The following is a 21317-nucleotide window of genomic DNA, read 5'->3' as shown; positions in this document are numbered from 1 at the left end:
CCTGTTGTCCTCTCATGAGAAGGTCAGCGATTTAATCCCCGGCCTCCCCCGGCAACGAAGTAAGGTACTGAACCCCGAATTGCTCCCAATGCTGTGTCATTGGAGTGTGAGTGTGTGTGAATGATTACTGAGTAGTAGGTGGCACCTTGTATGGTAGCCTCAGTCACCAGTGTATGAATGTGTGTGTGTGAATGGGTGAATGTGACAGTCTGGTGTAAAAGCGCTTTGAGTGGTCAATAAGACTAGAAAAGTGCTATACAAGTACAGTACATTTACCATCTTCCTCATCATTGTGTCTTGTACTCTAAAGTGAATTGGTCTGCTGTGTGTACCAGCCACCTCAGCCACTGCTATGTTTTTATGTACATAGCTACTCTTGGTAGAATTCCTACTGACTTATCTTCTCTTTTGAATTTGAAATATTGAAATTCTAATCTCAGTTCGCAGGTCTTTTTGCATGTTGCTGTGGCCAAAGTCAGAACAGAAATTGGGGGAAAAAAGCTAATAGGTTCTCTGCACCTCCAGCATGGAACAATCTGCAGAATGATCTGAAGCTTCAACACATGGTGACCGTGAATGAGTCTAAAATGATGGTGAGATCTATTGAGTCCAGTCTTTCTGTGTGCAACTGTTTTATCTCAATATTTCATGTTACTCATATCGATGCGCTTTATAAATTACTTTAATGTTCTGTTGAAACTCTGTATTGCTGCTATTGTTGGCCAGGTCTCCCTTGTTTAAAAGATATTTGCTCTCAGTGGTACACACCTGGTTAATAAAGGCTAAATAAAAGGAAAAAAAAAGTTATGAAATTTGTGATTTTTCACCCACAGAAATTACTTGGGTTAGCAAAATAATAGACTACATTTGAGTACCAAATTTCTGTGAATATTCTAACTAATAAGTAATTTGAATGGGATTATAGAGGAAATGTGCTCATAAAAAGTAAATACATATAACAATTTGTGTTGTATTTCATTCTATTTATCATTAGGCCTTTTAAATCTTCCTAATGAGCCTACCTCCTCCCTGGCGATGGTCATGTTGTCCTGAACGTCTCCAAACACAGTGGGCTGGATGAAGTACCCTCTGTCTGCAGCCACTCCTCCGCCACACATCAGCTTGGCTCCCTCTCTCTTCCCGCTGCTGATGTAGCCCAGGATCTTGTTGAACTGCTCCTGATCTACCTGCAAGGGTGACACAGAGGGGACGGTGCTGAGTGTGGAACAATGCATGCCAGAGTACTTCCTCTCTCTCCTCAACACCCTCTCAGACTTTAAAGCTGCATTCATCAGTACTTTGTATATTTACTATGGATGGAATGACTGTGGGAGAGGGATTGATGACAGCTCTGAGCTTTGTGAGGTTTTTACATTGCAAGTGTAGGTGTGTGTGTGTGTGTGTGTGTGTGTGTGTGTGTGTGGGTTAGTGTAGGTGTGTGTGGGTGTGTGTGGGTAGTGTAGATGTGTGTGGGTGTGTGTGGGTAGGTGGGTATAAATATATGCATATTTTTATTCCTTTTTTCTCTTTCTTTCTCCGTTTAAAATTTGCAATACTGTTTTTCTTTCATAAAAATGCTAAAACAATAAAATATCAGTCATAAAAAGTAGGGCTGCAACAACAAATCAATAAAAATGATTACTATTATTATTAGTACCTCACATCACCTAAGGAAAAACTCTCGAAAAAGAACCCCTGTATCTAAAACGAAAGTGAAAGTGAGGAGGTGGAGAGCTCCACGGCAGGTAAGTCTCGACAAAAAACAACTTGTGTTCAGTTTTAAAGTAAGGTATTCTGCTGTTGTTTCTGGTGTTACGTTGTTTGTTTTTGATAGTCTTGTAAATGAGGGCATGCTCTCAATGATATCTCTAGATTAAATAAAGGTTTAATTAATGAAAAAGGAAACGTAACAGTATGTTCTAAAAGCTGTAAACATTTAGTTTGTTTTTTTTTTAACTTCTTTTCTTTCCTTTCAACAGTTAGTCGTACAGTACATGAGCATGTTACATATCAAGGCCATTAATGTCTTTAAGGAGCAGTCCATGAGTTTTGGTATCCCTTCATTGCCCATGCATTGTTTCAATAAATAAGGGTGAATAGTCCTTTTTGTCCATGGATCCAGAGAAAAACAACAACAAAAAACAAACAAACAAACAAACAAACAAGTTATTACATTTTCAAACCATCATCCCGAAGAGAAAATAAATCAATTAAGTAATTAAAAATAAATAAATTATATATATACACACACACACACACACACATATACATACATACATATATATACATATATATACATACATACACATAGTAATTATAAAGAGGGTATATTAAAAAAAAATATGAAGTTATTGGGGACCATTTAATTAAAAACAAATCTGTTTTTAATTGTAACCTTGCAGTTATGTTTTCCATGTGGTAGACGTCCCTAACTCTCTCCCTCCATTGTGCTACTGAGGGGGCCGCGGCTTCAGCCAGGAGACTGTGATCATCTTTTTAGCAATTAAGAGTAGGACTCTCAGTAATATCTGGTTGTTGTTGTCTATATCTTCTGGTAATATTCCAGTATAAAGCAAGATGGTTCTAAGGGCAGAAATATGTTTAAACATTTTTTTATTTTTTAAACATATTTCTGCCAATATTCTTGAAGTTTTGGGCACTCCCAAAAGATGTGTGTGTGGTCTCCTACCAACCCACAGCCCCTCCAGCACTGATCAGTGGTACCACTGGATTTTGAGGTGATAAGAGGAGTCCTGAAGAACCTCATCCTGACTTTCCAGTCAAATTCCTTCCAAGTGGGGCAGTTTGTTATTTTATGTCCCTCTCTACAAGACAGTTCCCAATTTTTATCTGAAATTATAGTATTCATCTCAAGTTCCCATTTAATTGTTAACATAAGGAACTGTTCTATATTAGATGATTGTATACATAATTTATCCCATTCTTTATGTGTTTGTAAATAATGCCGCAGCTGTAAATACTTAAAAAAATCATTGGCTGGAAGATTGTGTTTATGCTGAAGCTGATTGACCGATTAATTGATTATTAAAATAATTGTTAGTTGCAGCCCTAATAAAAAGAAACAACTAAAATTGCAATTAAGGGTTTTGTTCCTGTGGGTGTGTGTCGTGATGAAAATAACATTGCACTGAGCAGAAGAGCAGCTGTGTGTGATGGTGAGTGAGGTGTGTGTGATACCTGAGGACCCTGCTCCGTCTTCAAGTCAAAAGGGTTTCCCACCACTCGTTTCTGAGCTCGCACCACACTACGCTCCACAAACTCATCGTAGATGTCTGCCTGGACATAAGTCCGAGAGCCGGCACAGCAGCACTGGCCTTGGTTGAAAAACAGAGCAAAGTGGGACTGCTCCACGGCATCTTCCACTGGAGGAGAAGACACAGACAACCTTAACTCACACCATGAAAGATTTCTTGAAGTTCAAGACTCCTCTCAGCCAACACAAGAATGCAGCCGAACTGCCAAAATTACAGCTGCAAGAGAAAGTGGGAGGGTTTCAAGTTCCACAAGCTGAGCAAAGTCACTTCAGCTGGATTCATTTTGTCTAAAGGAGTGAGACCAATCACACGCTGAATCCTCCTTATAGTGTACGCAGAGTAACAGCACACTCAAAGTCCTGCTGTCTGTTCCCCTTTTATCTAATAAGAATGAAACTTACTGTGTACGTTAGGGACCTGGTGCCCGATTTCTCCACCGAGTTTAATTTGAATTGCTCTGACAAAACTTCAGTTATGGCCCATTTCCTTTGAATCTCCGCCCTTTGCAAAGATGATTGCGGCCATGATTTTTGACCTGTCTCGCTCAGTTAGAACAATCTAAAATAAACTAAAATAAAATAAAAAGTAGCTTTCATATCACTGTATCTAACATTATGTAATATCAATCATGGTGGCCTTAATTGTCGAAGAGGCTTTTTTGTAAAACGCATTTAAATTTGACGATGGCCTTTCGAAATGTTCACTTTTTTTGCTGATAATTATAGTGACACCATGAGGCTGGAGGGGATCAAATTTGCTGAAACATTAGCAACTCATTTCCATTATTGTGCCAATTTTCATGTCTCTAGCTTTTATCATCTCACAGTGAATTAAGCAAAGCAGTAATATAGCACATAATTCTAAAGAGGCCAGGCCCACATCCACCAATCAGTGACACTTCATATGTTTGCCAAACGTCACCTCAATCGTACTCACGGTTTGAGGGGCAGATTGAAGTCATATTACTTAGGAAGCATTTTCATATCACTTCCAGTTATTGGGCCAAGTTTTATATTTCTAGCTCATTCTGTGAACCGTAAGTATGAAAAATGAGAAAAAAACACAAATATATATACACACACAAACACATACAAAACTGGATAGATAATACTGAAGTCAAGATTTGAGGTGTTAAACATACTTTTTTGTTAACAATGGTTTAAATGTACTTGTAGAGATTCAACAAGTCTACACTTTGTGACTTGTCATTTGTACCACTTTCACCATGCTTTAGCTGTGCATGTTCCCAATCACAGTCACAATCCGATTCCTACAGAGCCACGGTGGAGCTGCTGTTTCAGAGTGTGACTGCAGCAGTTCTTCCTGTGAAGCACACAAACACAGCTGTTTACGGAGAGAGACAGGAGACCTACTGTTGGCGTCAGACAGGATGATGTTAGGACTCTTTCCTCCGAGCTCTAGAGTGACTTTTTTCAGGTTGCTGTTGCCTGAAGCCTGCTGAATCAAGTGACCGACCTGAGGGACACAGATATGGAAACAAAGAGAGGAGGGATTTTATTGGTGTGGAAGTTAGTGCTATATAAATTACCACAGCTGACCTGAGATCGGAAAGAAGATTTGTTAACAGCTGCAGTGCAGAGAGAGCTCATACTGTTCATTATTCTGTGCTTACCAAAACATGTCATGGAGTGTTTGCAGCAAAGACCGGAGAATGTTATCACAGTCTAATATTGCCAATATTCGATGGGACTGCTTCCGACAGGGTACTTCTATCTTTTGTGAGACAGGAGGATGCTGGGCTAACCTGTACCAGGCCCAGACTGGCCGACCCATGTGCTCTCACTCAGAGGATGGATGATTTGACAGGAGAGAGGGAGGAGAGCTGGTATCAGGGCGAGGCTGACCCGACTTGGACCGAGAGCTGTTCCTTTTCCAAGCCTTTTTCTGTCTAATGTCTGCTCGCGGGAGAAAAAAGTGGATGAGATGCTATTAAGGCTCATTCAGCAATGGTTTTTAAACACCGTGGCCCTTTCTGCTGAAGCACGACTTTTCTACGATAGAGTGGCACTTATCAGCATCTGGAAAAGTTGTGTGGGGCTTGGACTGAATGCAGTAGGCCGCGAAAGGGTCCCCACCGTCAGAATATGCCAACAAGCCGGTCGGACCGCAGGGGAGAAACAAAAGTGAAAGTGCCGGACGAAAAGAGGAAGAAGAGTCGGTATCATGGAGAGGCTGGCCTGACTCGGGGCAGGAGCCGTTCCTCTACCAAGCCTTTTTTTGTCTAGTGTCTGATCACAGGAGAGTGAAATGGATGAGATGTGGTTTTGGCTCACTCAGCAATGGGAGATCTAGGACTGCTCTGCGCACATCTTCACAGAGACATGGTTAACACCTGACATCCCCGATCAAGCTGTTGCACTGGATGGACTGACCTATTGGGGGCTATTTGGACAAGGGACTCTGATGCAAATTCAAAAAAATGCACTGCAGGAACTGAATGATGCCATCAGCAGCAACATCACCAAGCAACCAGGTGGAATCTTCATAGTAACTGATGATTTTAATCAACTCAAACTTCAACTCAAGGATAATTGTAATTTCGATTTTTAAACTTTGTTTAAAAAATGACCAATGAATCTACCTTCTATCTTCTTCCTGAGGGTGGAATGGTCGGACACTTACACTTAGCTGATAGAAACACCAAGTGTGTGTAGTCAAGACAGACTGACAGGTGTTTCAGTCCTTAGATGCCTGTTAGCCATGCACAGGACCTGAATTACCAAGGGTTTTGTGTCATGTGGTCCAAAGTTCTGCCCAGCCGACAGCAGACAGATACAGATAAAAAATGCTGGCGTGTGCAGAGCACAAATTAATAAGTATTTACTGTTGTAGTGATGATTAACATTATGTATATTAAGGGTTATCATGTCCTCCTAATCAGAAATTAGGGATGTATTAAGAGGAATATTGGAATTTTCTGTAAAGCTATTTCTTTAGCACATTAGCTAATGTTAGATTAGTTGTCTGTTTTGATGATCGCCTCCATCCAGTGCTTTTGCCTTATCATATTGAGCCATAGTTGTCTTTGTGCACAGGATTTGGGTGCTGGTATGTGATGACACTTCTCCATCTATTCAAGCACCCAACAACACAACAAAACAACATTTTAAGGGCAAGGCAAGGAAGGCAAGGCAAGGCAGCTTTATTTGTATACCACATTTCATACACAGGGCAATTAAAAGTGCTTTACATAGTAATAAAATATAAAAACGGCACTAGCCTGGTTTAAATCATACTTATCAGATTGTTCCCAATCTGTTCACATCAATGATCAATCCTCCGAGCATACTAAGGTCTGCTTCGGAGTGCCACAGGGTTCTGTGCTTGGACCAATCCTTTTCACTTTATATATGCTTTCTCTAGGCAACAATTAGAAAACACTCTATTAATTTCCATTGCTATGCTGACAATATGCGCCGTGATTTCCTGATGTTGAATTCAGACAAAACTGAAGTTATTGTTCTTGGCCCCAAACACCTCAGAAGCTCCTTTTGTAACGATGTTATTTCTCTAGATGGCATTACCTTGACCTCTAGCACAACTGTAAGGAACCTTTTGTGTTTTATTTGATCAAGATTTATCTTTTGCCTCCCATATAAAACAAACTTCAAGGACGGCTTTCTTTCACTTGTGTAACATCGCAAAAATTAGACGTATCCTGTCCCAAACAGATGCCGAAAAATTAGTAAATGCATTTGTCACCTCTAGGCTGGATTACTGTAACTCCCTATTATTCGGTTGTCCCAACAAATCTCTTAGGTCTCTCCAACTGGTGCAGAATGCTGTCGCACGTGTTCTAACAGGAACCAAGAAAAGGGATCATATTTCTCATGTTTTAGCTTCTTTGCACTGGCTTTCTGTGAAATCCAGGATTGAATTTACATCTATGGCACGTCTGTCCGTCCTGGAAGAGGGATCACTCATTGTCCTCTACCGCTCTTCCCTAAGTCCCTCCCCCACCCCCGGTTCTTTTCTCAGGAGTTTTTCCTTGGGTGATGTGAGGGTCTAAGGGCAGAGGGATGTTGTACACTTTAAAGCCCTCTGAGGCAAACCATGTTTTGTGATAATGGGCTCTATAAATACAATTGTCTTGACTTGACTTGACTTGGGTTGGCTCTCTCACATGTTGACAAAGATCAAACGTTTCAAGTATTGCAGAGAGTTGTGTGGCATTTTTCTCACAGACATGATCCACATGTATATTAAAATCACCCGTGATAACAACACAGTCAAATTCTGTGCAAATAATTGAAAGCATCTCAGTAAAATCATCAAGAAAATTTGGAGAGTATTTCGGTGGCCTGTAAATAACTGTATAGAAGATACACAGCGAGAATTTCACTTCCATTTTAAAGGGCATATATTCAAAGGATAAAAACTCACCAAATGACAGCTTCTTACAAAGAAATCTGTCCCTGAAAAGGGCACAGACACCACCTCCTTTTTTGTTCTGTCGTGCTTCAAACTCAAATCTATGTCTAAATTTCCTGGGGTGGATTCAATAAGAGCAGCATTTCCATTTTTGTTGTCCAACCAAATGTCAGTTAAAACCATAAAATCAAGATTATAAGAGGTTATAAAAGCATTGTTTAAAAGTGATTTATTACCCAAGGATCTGATATTAAGTACAGCTAGTTTCAAGTTTGTTGGAGCAGGGCCTGAGATACTCTGCTGACAGGGAATTTGAATCAGATTTTTAGGATTGGAGGATCTTACTGTCACCCTTTTAAGACTATATATTATATTGCATTGCATTGCATTGTATTACATTATATTATATTGGTGTTAGTTTTAGGGCTGCACCTAACGATTATTTTTTTATCGATTAATCTATTGATTATTTTTTCGATTAATTGATTAATCTATCTATTACTTTTTTTTATTAATCTAACTATAAATTTTTTATCAATCAAATTAATATAACAACAAATTTAATGAAAATAACATTTTAAAACACTGCATTATTCCCCAACAAATATTGCCCAGTCTTAACTGGTAATCTGTGTTTTACAGCCTGATGTAAAGTCTCTCCAAAATATAAATAATGCAAGAGCTTGTTCCACTCAAGTAAAAAGAATGTAGTGCAATCTACAATTTAGCAATCCAACAGCAAAATAAATAAAAACATGTAAAATCCAAGTCACTTTTAGGAGGAGTAACAAAAACAGTTACTCTTTGTTATAGTAACAAACAATGACAAAACATCTTTACAGTAAAATTAGTGCAATTTGAATAACACTATAACTTTTCTCTAAAAGAAATAATTATAACTAGTACATTCTTTCTGCATCAGAATAGTCCAGCCTTAACTGGGCCTTAAGACATATCGCTGCCTGCTGATATGAGTGCTGTATTTTTACATTTATAAGCATTTATTCCACTCATTTATGAAGTTGTGCAAGCTCCTGCACAGCTGACAACCCCATCCTGTAAATGTTTAAAAAAATGCATTGAAAAAATGCATTGTATCAGCAACTGATGGTATTCTATCCACAGAGCCACAGTCAGATAGCTTTTGTTTTGAAAGGAAAGCAAGGAAGTAACCATCTTTGTATTTGCTTGTCTCTGTGACAGAGAGACTTAAAACTGCAATATTAAGTGGTATGGAGTCAATATAATCATTCAGTTTGTCAGCAGTCTATTCCTGCTGACAAATGCGAGCGTCACGCATAAAAACAGCGAGCCTCCATTTCTCTACATGTGCTGCAGCTTACAGGCATCCGAGCACCTGACTCAGGCGAGCAGTGTGCACGCTCTAACTTGGTAACATGAACGCCGAAACAAAAACAACACAATCTGCGCTGCTCATGCTCTCATAGCGCACCGTGAAACGGTGCGACGTGACGACGCACGTTACATGAATCAAAGTATTTACGTAATCGATTACATCGACACGTTGCCCCAGCCCTAGTTAGTTTGTAGACAACATGTTATTATTCTTCAACAACACATGAAGGCATTAAACGGAGAGTTGTCCATATACAGTATTTATGCAATGGAGAGAGTGACTTTTAATTTGAGAAACGAGGAGGATACCTTTACTGAAAACTGGACAGAATGGATCGTGACTTGTCTCCTAGGTGACTGACCATTGGGTATGTGTGTAGGTGTTGATCTAAAACCCTTGTCATTATCCATCCATCCATTGTCGTCTGCTTATCCAAGGCCTGGTCACGGCTGTAGCAGACTGAGCAAAGCACTCCAGATGTCCCACTCCCCAGCAACACTTTCCAGCTCCTCCTGGGGGACCCTGAGGTGTTCCCAGGCCAGATGAGATATGTAATCCCTCCAGCATGTTCTGGGTGCCCAGTTGGACTTTTGCCAGAACACCTCTAATGGGAGGCACTCAGGAGGAGCCTGATTAGATCTCTTGTCTTAATAACTTTTTTCTTGCCTCTCTACTTGTTTTCTTCCTCTATTTTAATTTATTGTTTTTTATTTATTTATATAAAAATTATATAAATTAGACACAAAAATTAGAGAAAAATAAATTAATTAATGCACACCACGCCTTAATGGACTGTACTTGTACAGTTATTTCTTTTTGACCCTACACTGTCACATTCAGCCATTCACACACATGTTCACACACTGGTGGCCTACCATACAAGGTGCCACTTGCTACTTAGTAATTATTCACACGCACTCACATTCAAATGTCGCGGCATTGGGAGCGATTCGGAGTTCAATATCTTGCCCAAGGATACTTAGACATGTTGCCAGCAGGAGCTGGGGATCGAACCACTGACCGTTCGATTACAGGATGACCCACTCTACCGCTAAGCCACAGCTACCCCAATGGGCATTAATGGCCATGAAGAGGCCATGAACACATAATAGACCAGCAAAATACATTAGTGTTTACATATATTTTACACACATGAACACACATGTATACATAAATATAAACAAATAGATTATAGTATATCGTTTCTAAAGTGTAGTTCATCTGAAGCACAAATAGCTTAACCAAAAATAACAAGACAGACCATTTTGAAATATGTGAATTGACATTGACAAACGTATATTTATAGTCAAATTATTCCAATCTGAAGGCTTTGTACTTGAATGCTCTCTTGCCAATTGTTTTTCTAACTGTAGAGATGGAGAAGTGTGTGGAATGCCTTAAATGATAGGATGAGGAACAGGGAACCAAATGTTGTTGTAAATAGTAAGGGTGGTTGAAATGTATACATTTAAAGATGAGTTGCAACCAATGAGCGTGTCTTCTTATGTTGAGTGGAGGCCATGCAAGTAAGTTATACATTGTACAGTAATGTGTATTAAAGGAACAACCAAGAACAAATCCACAGAGATTATTGTATGCTGCTTTAAGGGGTAGAAGGTTAGATTGGTGTTTTAGTTGTAAGGCAAGATTCTTGCGGACACAGAATGAGAAACAGTTTTTGGAACACTATAGTACATTGGTTCCATATTTAATTTTACGGAGAATACAATCAATATGAGGTTTAAAAGAGAGTTCAGGGTGAAGTCACAAACCCAAATATTTGATTTTGTCAACTACATGTTGGTAAGTACCATCATTACATTTTATAATTACATTTTTAGATTTTGTTTTGAGGCTGTGTCTCAAGACCATAATGTATGATTTGGTTTTATTGATGAGTAGTTTATTTGAGAAAAGCCAGCTTTATAACATGTTGAAATCTGATCGAAGTGCAGTTTGAATTTGTGGAAATGGGGTTTAGAGGTATAAATGACACTGTCATCTGCATATAAATGAACAAAGGAGTTGGCAAAAATCAAGGGAAGATTGTTAATAAATATAGAAAAAAGAAGTGGACCCAGCATAGAACCCTGAGGTACACCTCTTTGTTCAGTAAATAAATCAGATTTACTCCTTTAAATAACAACGCATTGTTTTGTTATGTAAGTCAGACTTAAACCATAATAGCGCATTCAGAGATAGACCAACAGCATGCAATTTATCGAGAAGTAGGTAAATCGAAAAGCTTTCTTTAGATCAATAAAAATTGCCCCTGTAATATTACTCGAATCAGACGCTAAAAACACATCATTGGTAAATTTTAAGACAGCAGTGATTGTAGATTGATTAGATCTTTATCCGGACTGAAATGGTGATAGAATGTTATTTGTCTGATAATTGATTAAAAATGAGTTTGAGCAATAGATCATTTTATAGAAATGAGCCTATTATTATTTGGGTCAAGAAAGTCACCACCTTTATATAGTGGAGTAATGCGTGAACATTTCCAGATGGCACGTATCTCACAGGTACTTAAGGACATGTTAAAAATCTGATCTTGACTTTTAACATTTTCCAGGGAGCATGCTTGTCAATAACTTGAGTGAATTCAGAGAGTAAAAAGTCCCAGGCATCCTGAACATTGGGTATTAATTGGTATCTATCCCAATTAATAGAAATTAAATCATTTATAAACAGATCAACGTTCATTTTCTTATGCTGTCTAATCTTAATTAATTTCGTATCCAGTCTAGTAAAGACTGACATGTTGGGGTGATTCCAGTAGGTTCCTTAATATATTGTGTGAAGTTTATATTTAGATTTCTGATATTCAGATGAAAATAATAAATATTTAATACTATCCAGTTTCAAAGTTTGTGTTTTTGGGAGCCAACATTATTAGGAGATAAGAGGGAGGCTAGTCTAAACAAAAAATGTAAGAGGGTTGAAAGGGGTTTAAATGATAAAACAACAAAACAAAAAAGCAAATGTAGAAAACAGGCAAATAAGAAAGCAAACCCAAAGTCAGGCACAGCAGCCCCAGCCAACACAAGCCAAGGCATCTCTGTGAGAAGGCAAAGTCAAGACAATATAAGCAGAGACCATTAACAGTCAACACAAAGCTCTGTCTGCATAAAGGAAATGGTAACAGTAGCTCATGAAGAAAATTATCTAATTAATTAATTAAGTTGCTAAAAGAATAAAATAAATTAAGAGAAAAAAAACCCGACTTTGCAACAATAACTGAGAACAGCCGGCAATACAATACTACGGTTTTGCGAAAAACGTAAGTAAACATACAAGTCGATTTATAGCAAACAACTGAAAGACACTCCGGCATAGAACAACCAGTCGCACATGAAAATAATATTGAACAAGAGGAAAAAACCATGACAGCGTAACAGTAGCAAAGAAATCAACTTTTCATACACGGCTCGATTTTAAGGGACCAGAAACAAAAGGCCGTAATGACATTTGCTCCCGTTTGTACCGCTATGCTAAAGCTATTAGCATTGACTGCTCTTATGATGGAGAGTTTATGGAAGACATGAAGGCAGCTTCAGCAGCTTTGTGGCAGGTAAACAGCTGCAGTTTGCCATCCACAATGACCCTCAGGGTGCATGGATATCGGAGAGAGTATTCTAAGTTGAGTTCACAGAGTCTCTGTTTACCCGCCCAAAACACTGGCGTTACTTCGTGAGTTAAGCACTGAAATCGGGATATACAGTTGTCCTCAAAATTATTCAGACCCTTGATAATTCTTGTGATTTTTTTTCATTTAGTGATGAAATGAATGCATGTTTTCAAATTTGTGTATCAGTTATATGTGACCAACAATTGAAAGAATGACAACAATACAAAATACAAAAACATATTTATTACTGGGGTATTTTATTAATGGAGTCCCAAAAAATGCCATGTTCAAAATTATTCATACCCTAGTCCATTGTCTTTATTTAATAGTCAATGGCATAGCCTTTATTCTTTATGAATGTTTCTAGACGATTCTTGTACGTGTCCACAACCTTCCTGCATGTCTCCTGTGGGATGTTGGCCCACTCTTCCTTGGCGAATGCCTCAAGCTGGGTCAGGTTGGTTGGTTTCCTCGCCATCACTCTGGTCTTCAAGTGATGCCACAAGTTCTCAATGGGATTCAGGTCAGGACTTTGACTTGGCCATTCCAGGACATTGACATCATTGTCCTTGAACCATTTCTTCACTACCTTGGCAGTGTGTTTAGGATCATTGTCTTGCTGGTACGTCCAGTTGTGGCCAAGCTGGAGTTTCACAGCAGATTCCTTCACATTTTCATCAAGTATCCTGATGTAATCCTCCTTTTTCATGATACCTTGGACCTTGACAAGATTCCCTGTGCCACTAGAGGAGAAACATCCCCATAGCATTATGCTTCCACCACCATATTTGACAGTGGGCACAGTGTTCTTTGGCCTATAGGCTTCTCCTTTCTTCCTCCAGACATATTGAGCATCCATATGGCCAAATAACTCCAACTTTGTCTCATCAGACCACAGGATGGTTGACCAAAAGCTGTGATCTTGCTTCAGATGACCTCTACAAAAGGCCAGGCGAGCTACCAGATGTTTCTTACTGAGCAGCAGCGTCTTCTAAGGTTTACGTCCATGGAGACCTCCTCTGTGCAAGACTCGCTCGATGGTGGACCGTGACACCTTTGTCCCTGCCTGGTCAAGCGTTTCAATTAGGGCCTTGGTTGTGGTCTGTTGGTTGGTGATTTTCCCAGCAAGTTTGGGGGACACCTTACGCTTCCGGCCACGCCCACTGAGGTTTTTAACAGTGTTGAACCTCTTGTGCTTGTTGATGATGCTCTGGACAGTTGAAACAGGGACATCATACTGCTTGGAAATGGCCTTGTAACCCTTTCCTTCACTGTGGGTACGAACAAGACGCTGACGTAGGTCCTCGCTGAGCTCCTTCTTCTTGACCATGATGACCAGAAATTGAGAATGACCTGAACACTTTTCCCCTATTTATACTCTTCTGGAAAGATGTCTTTTTTCGCTTTAACATTTGGCCAACAATGTTAAATAAAGGCTTTTATTCCATTGTGACATCTTGAAGTAACTACTGGACAAAAATTACCACATTTGGCACATTTTTGTTGAAATATTGTCAGGGGTATGAATAATTTTGAACATGGCATTTTTTAATCATGGTATTAATAAAATACCCCAGAAATAAATATTTTTTTTTCGAATTTTGTATTGTTGTCATTCTTTCAATTGTTGGTCACATATAACTGATACTCAAATTTGAAAACATGCATTCATTTCATCACTAAATGAAAAAATCACAAGAATTAGCAAGGGTATGAATAATTTTGAGGATGACTGTATGTAGATGCCTTTAAACACCAGCTCCTTCTTCTCTTTGGCAAGACGGATTCTCACCTGTCCTGAAAGTTCAAAAGTTTAATCAGGATGGGCCTTGGACCAGAAATGTCGTTATGAGGAAACGTAGGAGTACGGTGAGCCCTTTCAATAGCCGGAGGAGCAGGGAAGTTTTCTCTTCTAACTAGCTGTGGGATTAACTGGGACATGAAGCCAAGATTATCATGGCCCTCAGAGGATTCAGGGATCCTAACAAAGCGCAGATTGGAGGATCTGCTTTGGTTTTCCAGATCCTGAACCCTCCATCAGGTAGGCATTGTCCCTGACTAGCTCTTTGTTCCAAGCCTGTAGACTGTCCTTGTTTGTCCCAACTCCTTGTTCCAGTGAAGAGACATGGCCACCGAGAGTATCCAAAGACATCTGAATGCTGCTCAGTTTTATCTGGATTGGATGCACTTTGGAATCAAGATGAGTGAGCATTTCAGTTTTCATCAGTTGTAGGCCATCCCATAATGTTTGTAGGGAGATCTGATTTTGTTGATCCAGTGACATTGTTTAGCTGAGCAGTGCCTTGAGTCGTTGTGCTCAATAGCAGAGAGTTTACTAGACTTCTACAGGAGTTTGACAAGTCCAATGTATTTAAATCACACTATTACGTGAAATATATAGCTAACAAAGCAAGCAAGCAGACAGGCCTGTGTAGTGCACCCTTACGTTGCGGCTATCTTGAAATCTGAAGCTGCTTTGTTTGACTGAAAGGTCTTCATGCTCATTTGGTTGCGTATTATGTTTTTGTATGTTCACATAATCCAATAAAGAGATAAAAAAATAAATAAATCAATAAACATAGAGTTGTCTTACCTCTGTAGACCCGGTGAAGGCCACCTTGTCAATATCCATGTGCTTTGCGATGGCAGCGCCGGCTGACGGTCCGAGGCCTGGCAGGATGTTCACAACACCTTCAGGAAAACCCACCTGGAAACAGAAGTCTGTCAGCTGCAGCTAGAGAACTGTTACTCTTTATTACTGAGTACATCTGAGGAACATACAGTCTGTGTGAGTACTGTCTGTGTACCTTACAAGTAATATTTTATGATAGTTACCAGGTTCAGCTTTGACATGCCTTTCCAACATGAGAGGATAGTGCCTGGTGTACAAGTATTGCTGGTGTTGTAGCAGGAATATCAAACCTGGCCTACATTTTCTGATACACAAGTCAAAAAAAATGCTTCCTCCTTTCCTCCATTGTTTAATACTGCGGCCAACAATTCTCTGATAAGCAAAGAGAAACTGTAGAACTCTATTATCAGCTATTAGTACTTTTGGGGGGCACACACAGCAGACTGGTACCAGCATCAAGCCCATCCAGCTTCCAGGCTCAGAGAGCAGAATTTCCCACTTTGATTCAGTTTGTTTTGCCCACTGAATAGTGCCATCACTCTTTTGTTTTAAAAGTCACATTAACTGATGAAGTGTTAATGAAGAAAAAAATACAGTATACAGTACCTCTTTAATCAGGCTGGCTACATAGAGAGCTGTGAGTGGTGTCTGCTCTGCAACCTTCATCACCACAGTGTTTCCCGTGGCGAGAGCAGGGCCCAGCTTCCAGGCCTGCATTAACAGAGGGAAGTTCCACTGTGGGAGAGAAGACAAGACATCAGGGGGAAGGTTATGTTCACATTACACTTTGATTTTCATTCACTTCAACCAAAGCCCATGTGATGGACAAGTTGAGGCACATTTCCTATTTGGGTTTCCAGCTAGTTCTGGCTAAATCACAAGTCACAGTCCAACTTTTTTCGGCTTTGCCTGAGTAGATATACCTGGTCGGTCAGCAGAAACACTGTTTGGAAATGAAGTTATTCTCCCCTGTTTCTTCATCATGTTTTGTTTGTTATCATTCTACTACAATGCTGCAAATGCTGTCGCTCTCCCTCACTGTTTATAGCTGTGAATAAACATTTAGTATCCACATGAGAAAATGTAATTTTACTGTACCTTAAGAAAAGACTAACTTTTTTAGCACTGTGCATGCACTCATTGATCCGAGCTTTATGTGTTAAGGCGGCTCAGACCCTGAAGCCTGTGTGAAAAAGCCAGTCCATCAGCAGTGCTGATGCAGACACAGAGGGCTCAGGCGTAACAATGCAGGGTTATTCTGCCAAAAAGTTGAGCCAGTCTCAACTTTTGCTGCAAAGGCGCACGACATCATCCAGTAAGGCTCTCTGAAGACCAATCACACACATGCAAGGATACATTCCTGTTAGTCTGAGAAGTCTTTTAACACATTCATCTGCTCCTGTCTCCTCCAGTGCTGGGAAAGCTACTCTAAAGCACAGCTTTGCATGCTACCAATGACTTCACACTGGAAAAAGGTAAGCTCCTGCAAAGCTAGCATTGGGAGAAATCTACCTGGGTTCACTAAAGCTACTTAGAAAAAGGAATTTGTACTTGATCAAATGTACAATGTACATTCATTCATTAGCCGTAACTGCTTATCCTGTCACGGGTCCCGGGGGGAGGGGCTGGAGGGGCTGGAGCCTATCCCAGCTGACATTGGGCAAGAGGCAAGGTTCACCTGGACAGGTCACCAGACTATCAGAGCTGACACACAGAGAGAGACAACCATACACACTCACATTCACACCTACACCAGTTAACCTGCACGTCTTTGGACTGTGGGGGAAACCCCTACTCCCCCAACACAGTCCGTGCACTGCTTTAAACTGGTTCTGGTTTTGTGAGAGTCAAAGTATGACTTTACAGAGCTGCAAAGCTCAAAACTCTGGCTCCTGCTGTGATTATTCAGTGAAGAGAGGTGAAAGTGTGCAGGGGGATCAAACAGCAGTCACATTTAAAGGCCAAAAATATGTTTCACACCACAACACTCACGTGCACACACTTCTATCTTTGCCTGTGACCTGGAAGCTTTCCTAGACCCTCAGGTTTAGAATGACATGGCCTTATTTGACCCACTCCTCATGTCTTCCATCTGTGCTCTGGTAACACACTCTAGATTTAATTCAGCTGATGACATTCAAAAACACGCTCTTGTGCAATAATGAGTGAATAAGTTTGAGGAAACATCTTTACTAAGTTTGCAGGGAGGTTAGAAGTTGCTGAGCCACAGTGACAGCTGCTTTTAAGGATTCTGTCTCTTGACAGACACAAAGTGCAGAGCTCAGAGAAAATACAGATCAGCAGCAGAGCTGAACCAAACACAGTGTGCTGAAAAATGTGAAGACATCCAACTACAGGGAGTATACAACACGCCTGTCACTGTCAATACATTATCAACTTGTGCCATATATGGACATGACCTTGACCATTTTGCTGACCTCAATATTGTTTGTTTATTTAAAAATGTCCAAAAAATGATGCCAGAATAAAACTGAGAGTTTTCCCAACCATTACTAGACTTGCTACAATTCTACCATTTTTTCTCAACCCTGACAGAAAAACCACATGAATTTCACATGTGCAAAAACCCATTTGGTGACATGTGATGACGTGAAAAACATGAGAAAATCGTGGTTTTTCTAATAGGGTGAGTCAGCTGATGGATCACATTTTCTTTCTATGCAAACAATTGGCAGATCTCATTCAGGGCGTCTGTTTAAACAGCATTAGCCTGCCCACTGCTGCCCACTGCTGCTTCTTTGCATCTCCCACAGCTCCTCCTTTTCATGCTCTGTCTGACATTTCAGTGTCATTTTTGTTTGTCGTTTGGTAAGTTTTCCATGCACAGGACATCTAGTCCAGTTTAAGTCTGACTGCACATGACGGAATGGCTCGACTTCCATTTGCATATCTAGGCGTGTTAGTCTTACTTTGAGAAATTCGATTTAACATGATTTCGGTCAGACTAACATGTTTACATGTATTTCAAAGTCCAGTTTTAGTTGGACTAACATAATAATTCAACTTTCTCTAACATTGCACAAATGTACTAACTGATGCTCACTCTGTTCTGTACCCAGGAATCTTTGCTGCTGATCTCCCCACCACAGGCTTGATATTCAACAGAACCCTATAGGTTTGCAATGAATAGATTAACAAGTATTAAGCGCTTACTGCTTCTCTGTGTAGTCTTGATTATTCTGAGTTAAAACTGTGCTTTCCTGTAACACAGGGTTCAGCCACTGTTTGTATGCATTTCCATTCCCTCTTTTCATATTCTGCTTTTTTAAAAATTTGTATTTAATAACTTACATACAATACTTTGATCTTTATCTCCCCACCACCCCAACCTCACTCACCGGTATGATCTGTCCGCAGACTCCAATGGGTTCATGTCTGGTGTAGCAGAAATAATCTCCATCGATGGGGATAGTCTTTCCCTCCCATTTGTCAGCCCAGCCGGCATAGTACCTAAAACAACAGGTTTAAACATGGATTAGTACAATATCTGTATTCAAATCAAAGTTTAAAGCACAGATACTTCATCTTACTTATGTCTTTCCACTTCGGAGCTGGATCAAACAGTATTGTCCATCTAGGCTGAAGTAACCAAATGAATCGGGGAGGAGTAGGAGTGTGCCATGTAGTATTGTTCAAGAAAGTAAAAATGTAATATTGGTGCATGCACCCTAAATGATACATTGTAATGAAGGCAGTGGGCCAAGTTGTTGACATGAAAACTATTACGGCAGATTTCCACCGGTTGCGTTTTGAGTCTGGCACGGCGCAGAACTGCCAGATCAGCTCGGATCAACTGGAGTGGCGAGACCGAGGAGTTCTCGCGGTAATCACAGAATCACGCGCATTATATCAGTACAGAAGAAAAAGTAATAACTCCATTCACTCCGTGGATTAATTATCGTGATGTCGATTCACTCCCATAACTCCCAATGAGTTACTCCACACCATTTCCTTTCTATGGTTGTCCTTATAAAAGGATTTGTGGCGTGATAAATAATTCTGTGGTTTTCCACCTCCATAATTAACTTCTTTTCCCTGTGTTGCTGTGGTAATGACCTCCAAAAACCTGACCCCAGGCCTGGATCAGCTCATTTTGACATTTTATTAATGCAGTTAAGTGAGATACCTTCAGATGTAAACACGGAGTGTTTTATTCTGATTTCCTGTCTGCTCTGTGTTAAATTCGGCTAAATTTATGTGGAGTGATCCGGCATCCGGAGGCTCACGGATGAGATACGCAAGCCTCCGGACTGCCGGAGCTGAGACAGAGTCGATCTGCAACGCAGCGGAGCCAGTGGAAACTCACACAGACTATGGTGTAATCTATTTGCTCCATCTGCCATGACGGAGCGGAGCCGGAGCATACATGGATCTGGTGGAAATCCGGGGTTATGCACAGCAACAACAAGAATGGCTGAAAGCAAAATGTGCAACTGGCTCTACTCATTTCACGTTAATCACAGAGCACACCAAGGATGACATTTCTCTGTAGGCCGCAGCGGAAGCTAGTGTCACCCTGGTTCTCTCCTCAAAAAGCCTATGAGATTTTTCCATTGGATTTTCGATCATTGCAGAAAATAAGCTCTGTAGTGAACAAACATTAATGATATTTGCACTATGGTTGCATCGCCACTGCTATGAGGCAGTACAGCCGTGTTCTGTACAGCTCAATGTGATGTCCTTCTATAGTTTAATTTAGCCACTTGTTAGCAACTGCCTTTTTTAAGACATATAAAAGCTTCAGAGTTCACAGTGGGGTATTTACTGACGTATTTTATGTTGTAGAACAATACCTGAATGTCTTTTCAGCTTGTGTTAACCACAGACCTTATTCAAGGCTTCAAACCAAAAACATATTAAAAAAACCCATTGACTTTGAAGCAAGGGAACCAGATGTTCAGGAACGGATTTCCAGACCTTGGAGCATGTCTTTCATCTGGAGGTGGTTTGGTTTCAATTTGTTTCAATTCGTGCCAAATTTGAGGAAATTCCCTCAAGGAGTTCTTGAGATATTGCTTTCACAAAAATTGGATGGACAGAAGTACAGATGGACAGCTGACACAAAGGCATGAAAAATGAATGATAGAGATAATGAATGATACTCCCTGCAAACTGTGTTTCAGAAAAAATGACTCCAAATTGTATTAGTAATTAGTCAACTTCATTCACATGGAACACATTTCCAAAGACCAATTTGATTTGAAAATGACAGCACACCACCTCAGGGTGTTACAATAGCAGGATGTTAATATGTGGAATTCCCACATTAAACCTCTTAAATATCATATACCAGCTGTGTTCTCTCCAAATATTGATTAGGTTGATAGATGATCACACTGGTATGATCATGCACATCAAAGGGTTAAATCAAAAAGTTGTGTTATTTTTTTCAAGAAAACATCAATATATATGTTATACTAAGTGGCAAAGTCTAAATATATTAACATATTATTTAAAAGCCATGAAGCACATTACGTTTCAAAATGCGACATGTGTTGTGTTTTTGTTACCTCAAACATTTCACCACATTGGGCAGATCCACTGTGTAGGATAAAGCATATGGCTTCCCATTGTCAAGGGTCTCCAGTTCCTGTGCAAACAACACATAATCAGCTTTACATGCTATGTATAACACTGAACCAATTTAAGCTTTGCAATATGATATTAAATATTGTGTTTCAAATATCAACGAAAATCTACGGAATGCTGTTATTTCCAATAAGAAGCAGCAGAGGAGATAAAGTTATGGCAGTGATGTAAATTTATTTATAATCCACAACACAATATTCAGTATTTGTATGATATGACATCATAGAATGTGTATTATACCTGACAATCTTGTTTATGCAGGTGTAGGATTGAAGGCTGCCACACAAGAAAAATCACCACAGCACAACACAGCATATTTGCAATGTCTGTTTTGACTTTATATATAATTTTGCAAGTGTAAATCTTTAAACTGTGGGTTACATCTGGAGAGGAAATTTTAAGTATTCATTTTTTGGG

General features: G+C 39.8%; 1 protein-coding gene across 1 annotated transcript in view; it reads right to left on the bottom strand.

The window, feature by feature from the left end:
• The window catches only part of LOC121945102 (aldehyde dehydrogenase, mitochondrial-like), a 39044-nt gene that overhangs the window by 2423 nt on the left and 15304 nt on the right, over positions 1 to 21317 (bottom strand). Inside the window, exons 4-10 of the mRNA XM_042489127.1 lie at positions 20822 to 20901; positions 18650 to 18761; positions 15897 to 16025; positions 15252 to 15365; positions 4649 to 4751; positions 3199 to 3383; positions 1023 to 1187 (exon numbers count right to left, since the gene is read on the bottom strand). Coding sequence (XP_042345061.1) covers positions 1023 to 1187; positions 3199 to 3383; positions 4649 to 4751; positions 15252 to 15365; positions 15897 to 16025; positions 18650 to 18761; positions 20822 to 20901 — 888 coding nt within the window. The remainder of the gene's footprint in view (positions 1 to 1022; positions 1188 to 3198; positions 3384 to 4648; positions 4752 to 15251; positions 15366 to 15896; positions 16026 to 18649; positions 18762 to 20821; positions 20902 to 21317) is intronic.

This window comes from Plectropomus leopardus, chromosome 7 (assembly GCF_008729295.1).
Source record: "Plectropomus leopardus isolate mb chromosome 7, YSFRI_Pleo_2.0, whole genome shotgun sequence".
NCBI classification, from domain to species: domain Eukaryota; kingdom Metazoa; phylum Chordata; class Actinopteri; order Perciformes; family Serranidae; genus Plectropomus; species Plectropomus leopardus.
The sequence above is the reverse complement of the archived record's forward strand: the minus strand, read 5'-3'. Positions and strand labels throughout refer to the sequence as shown.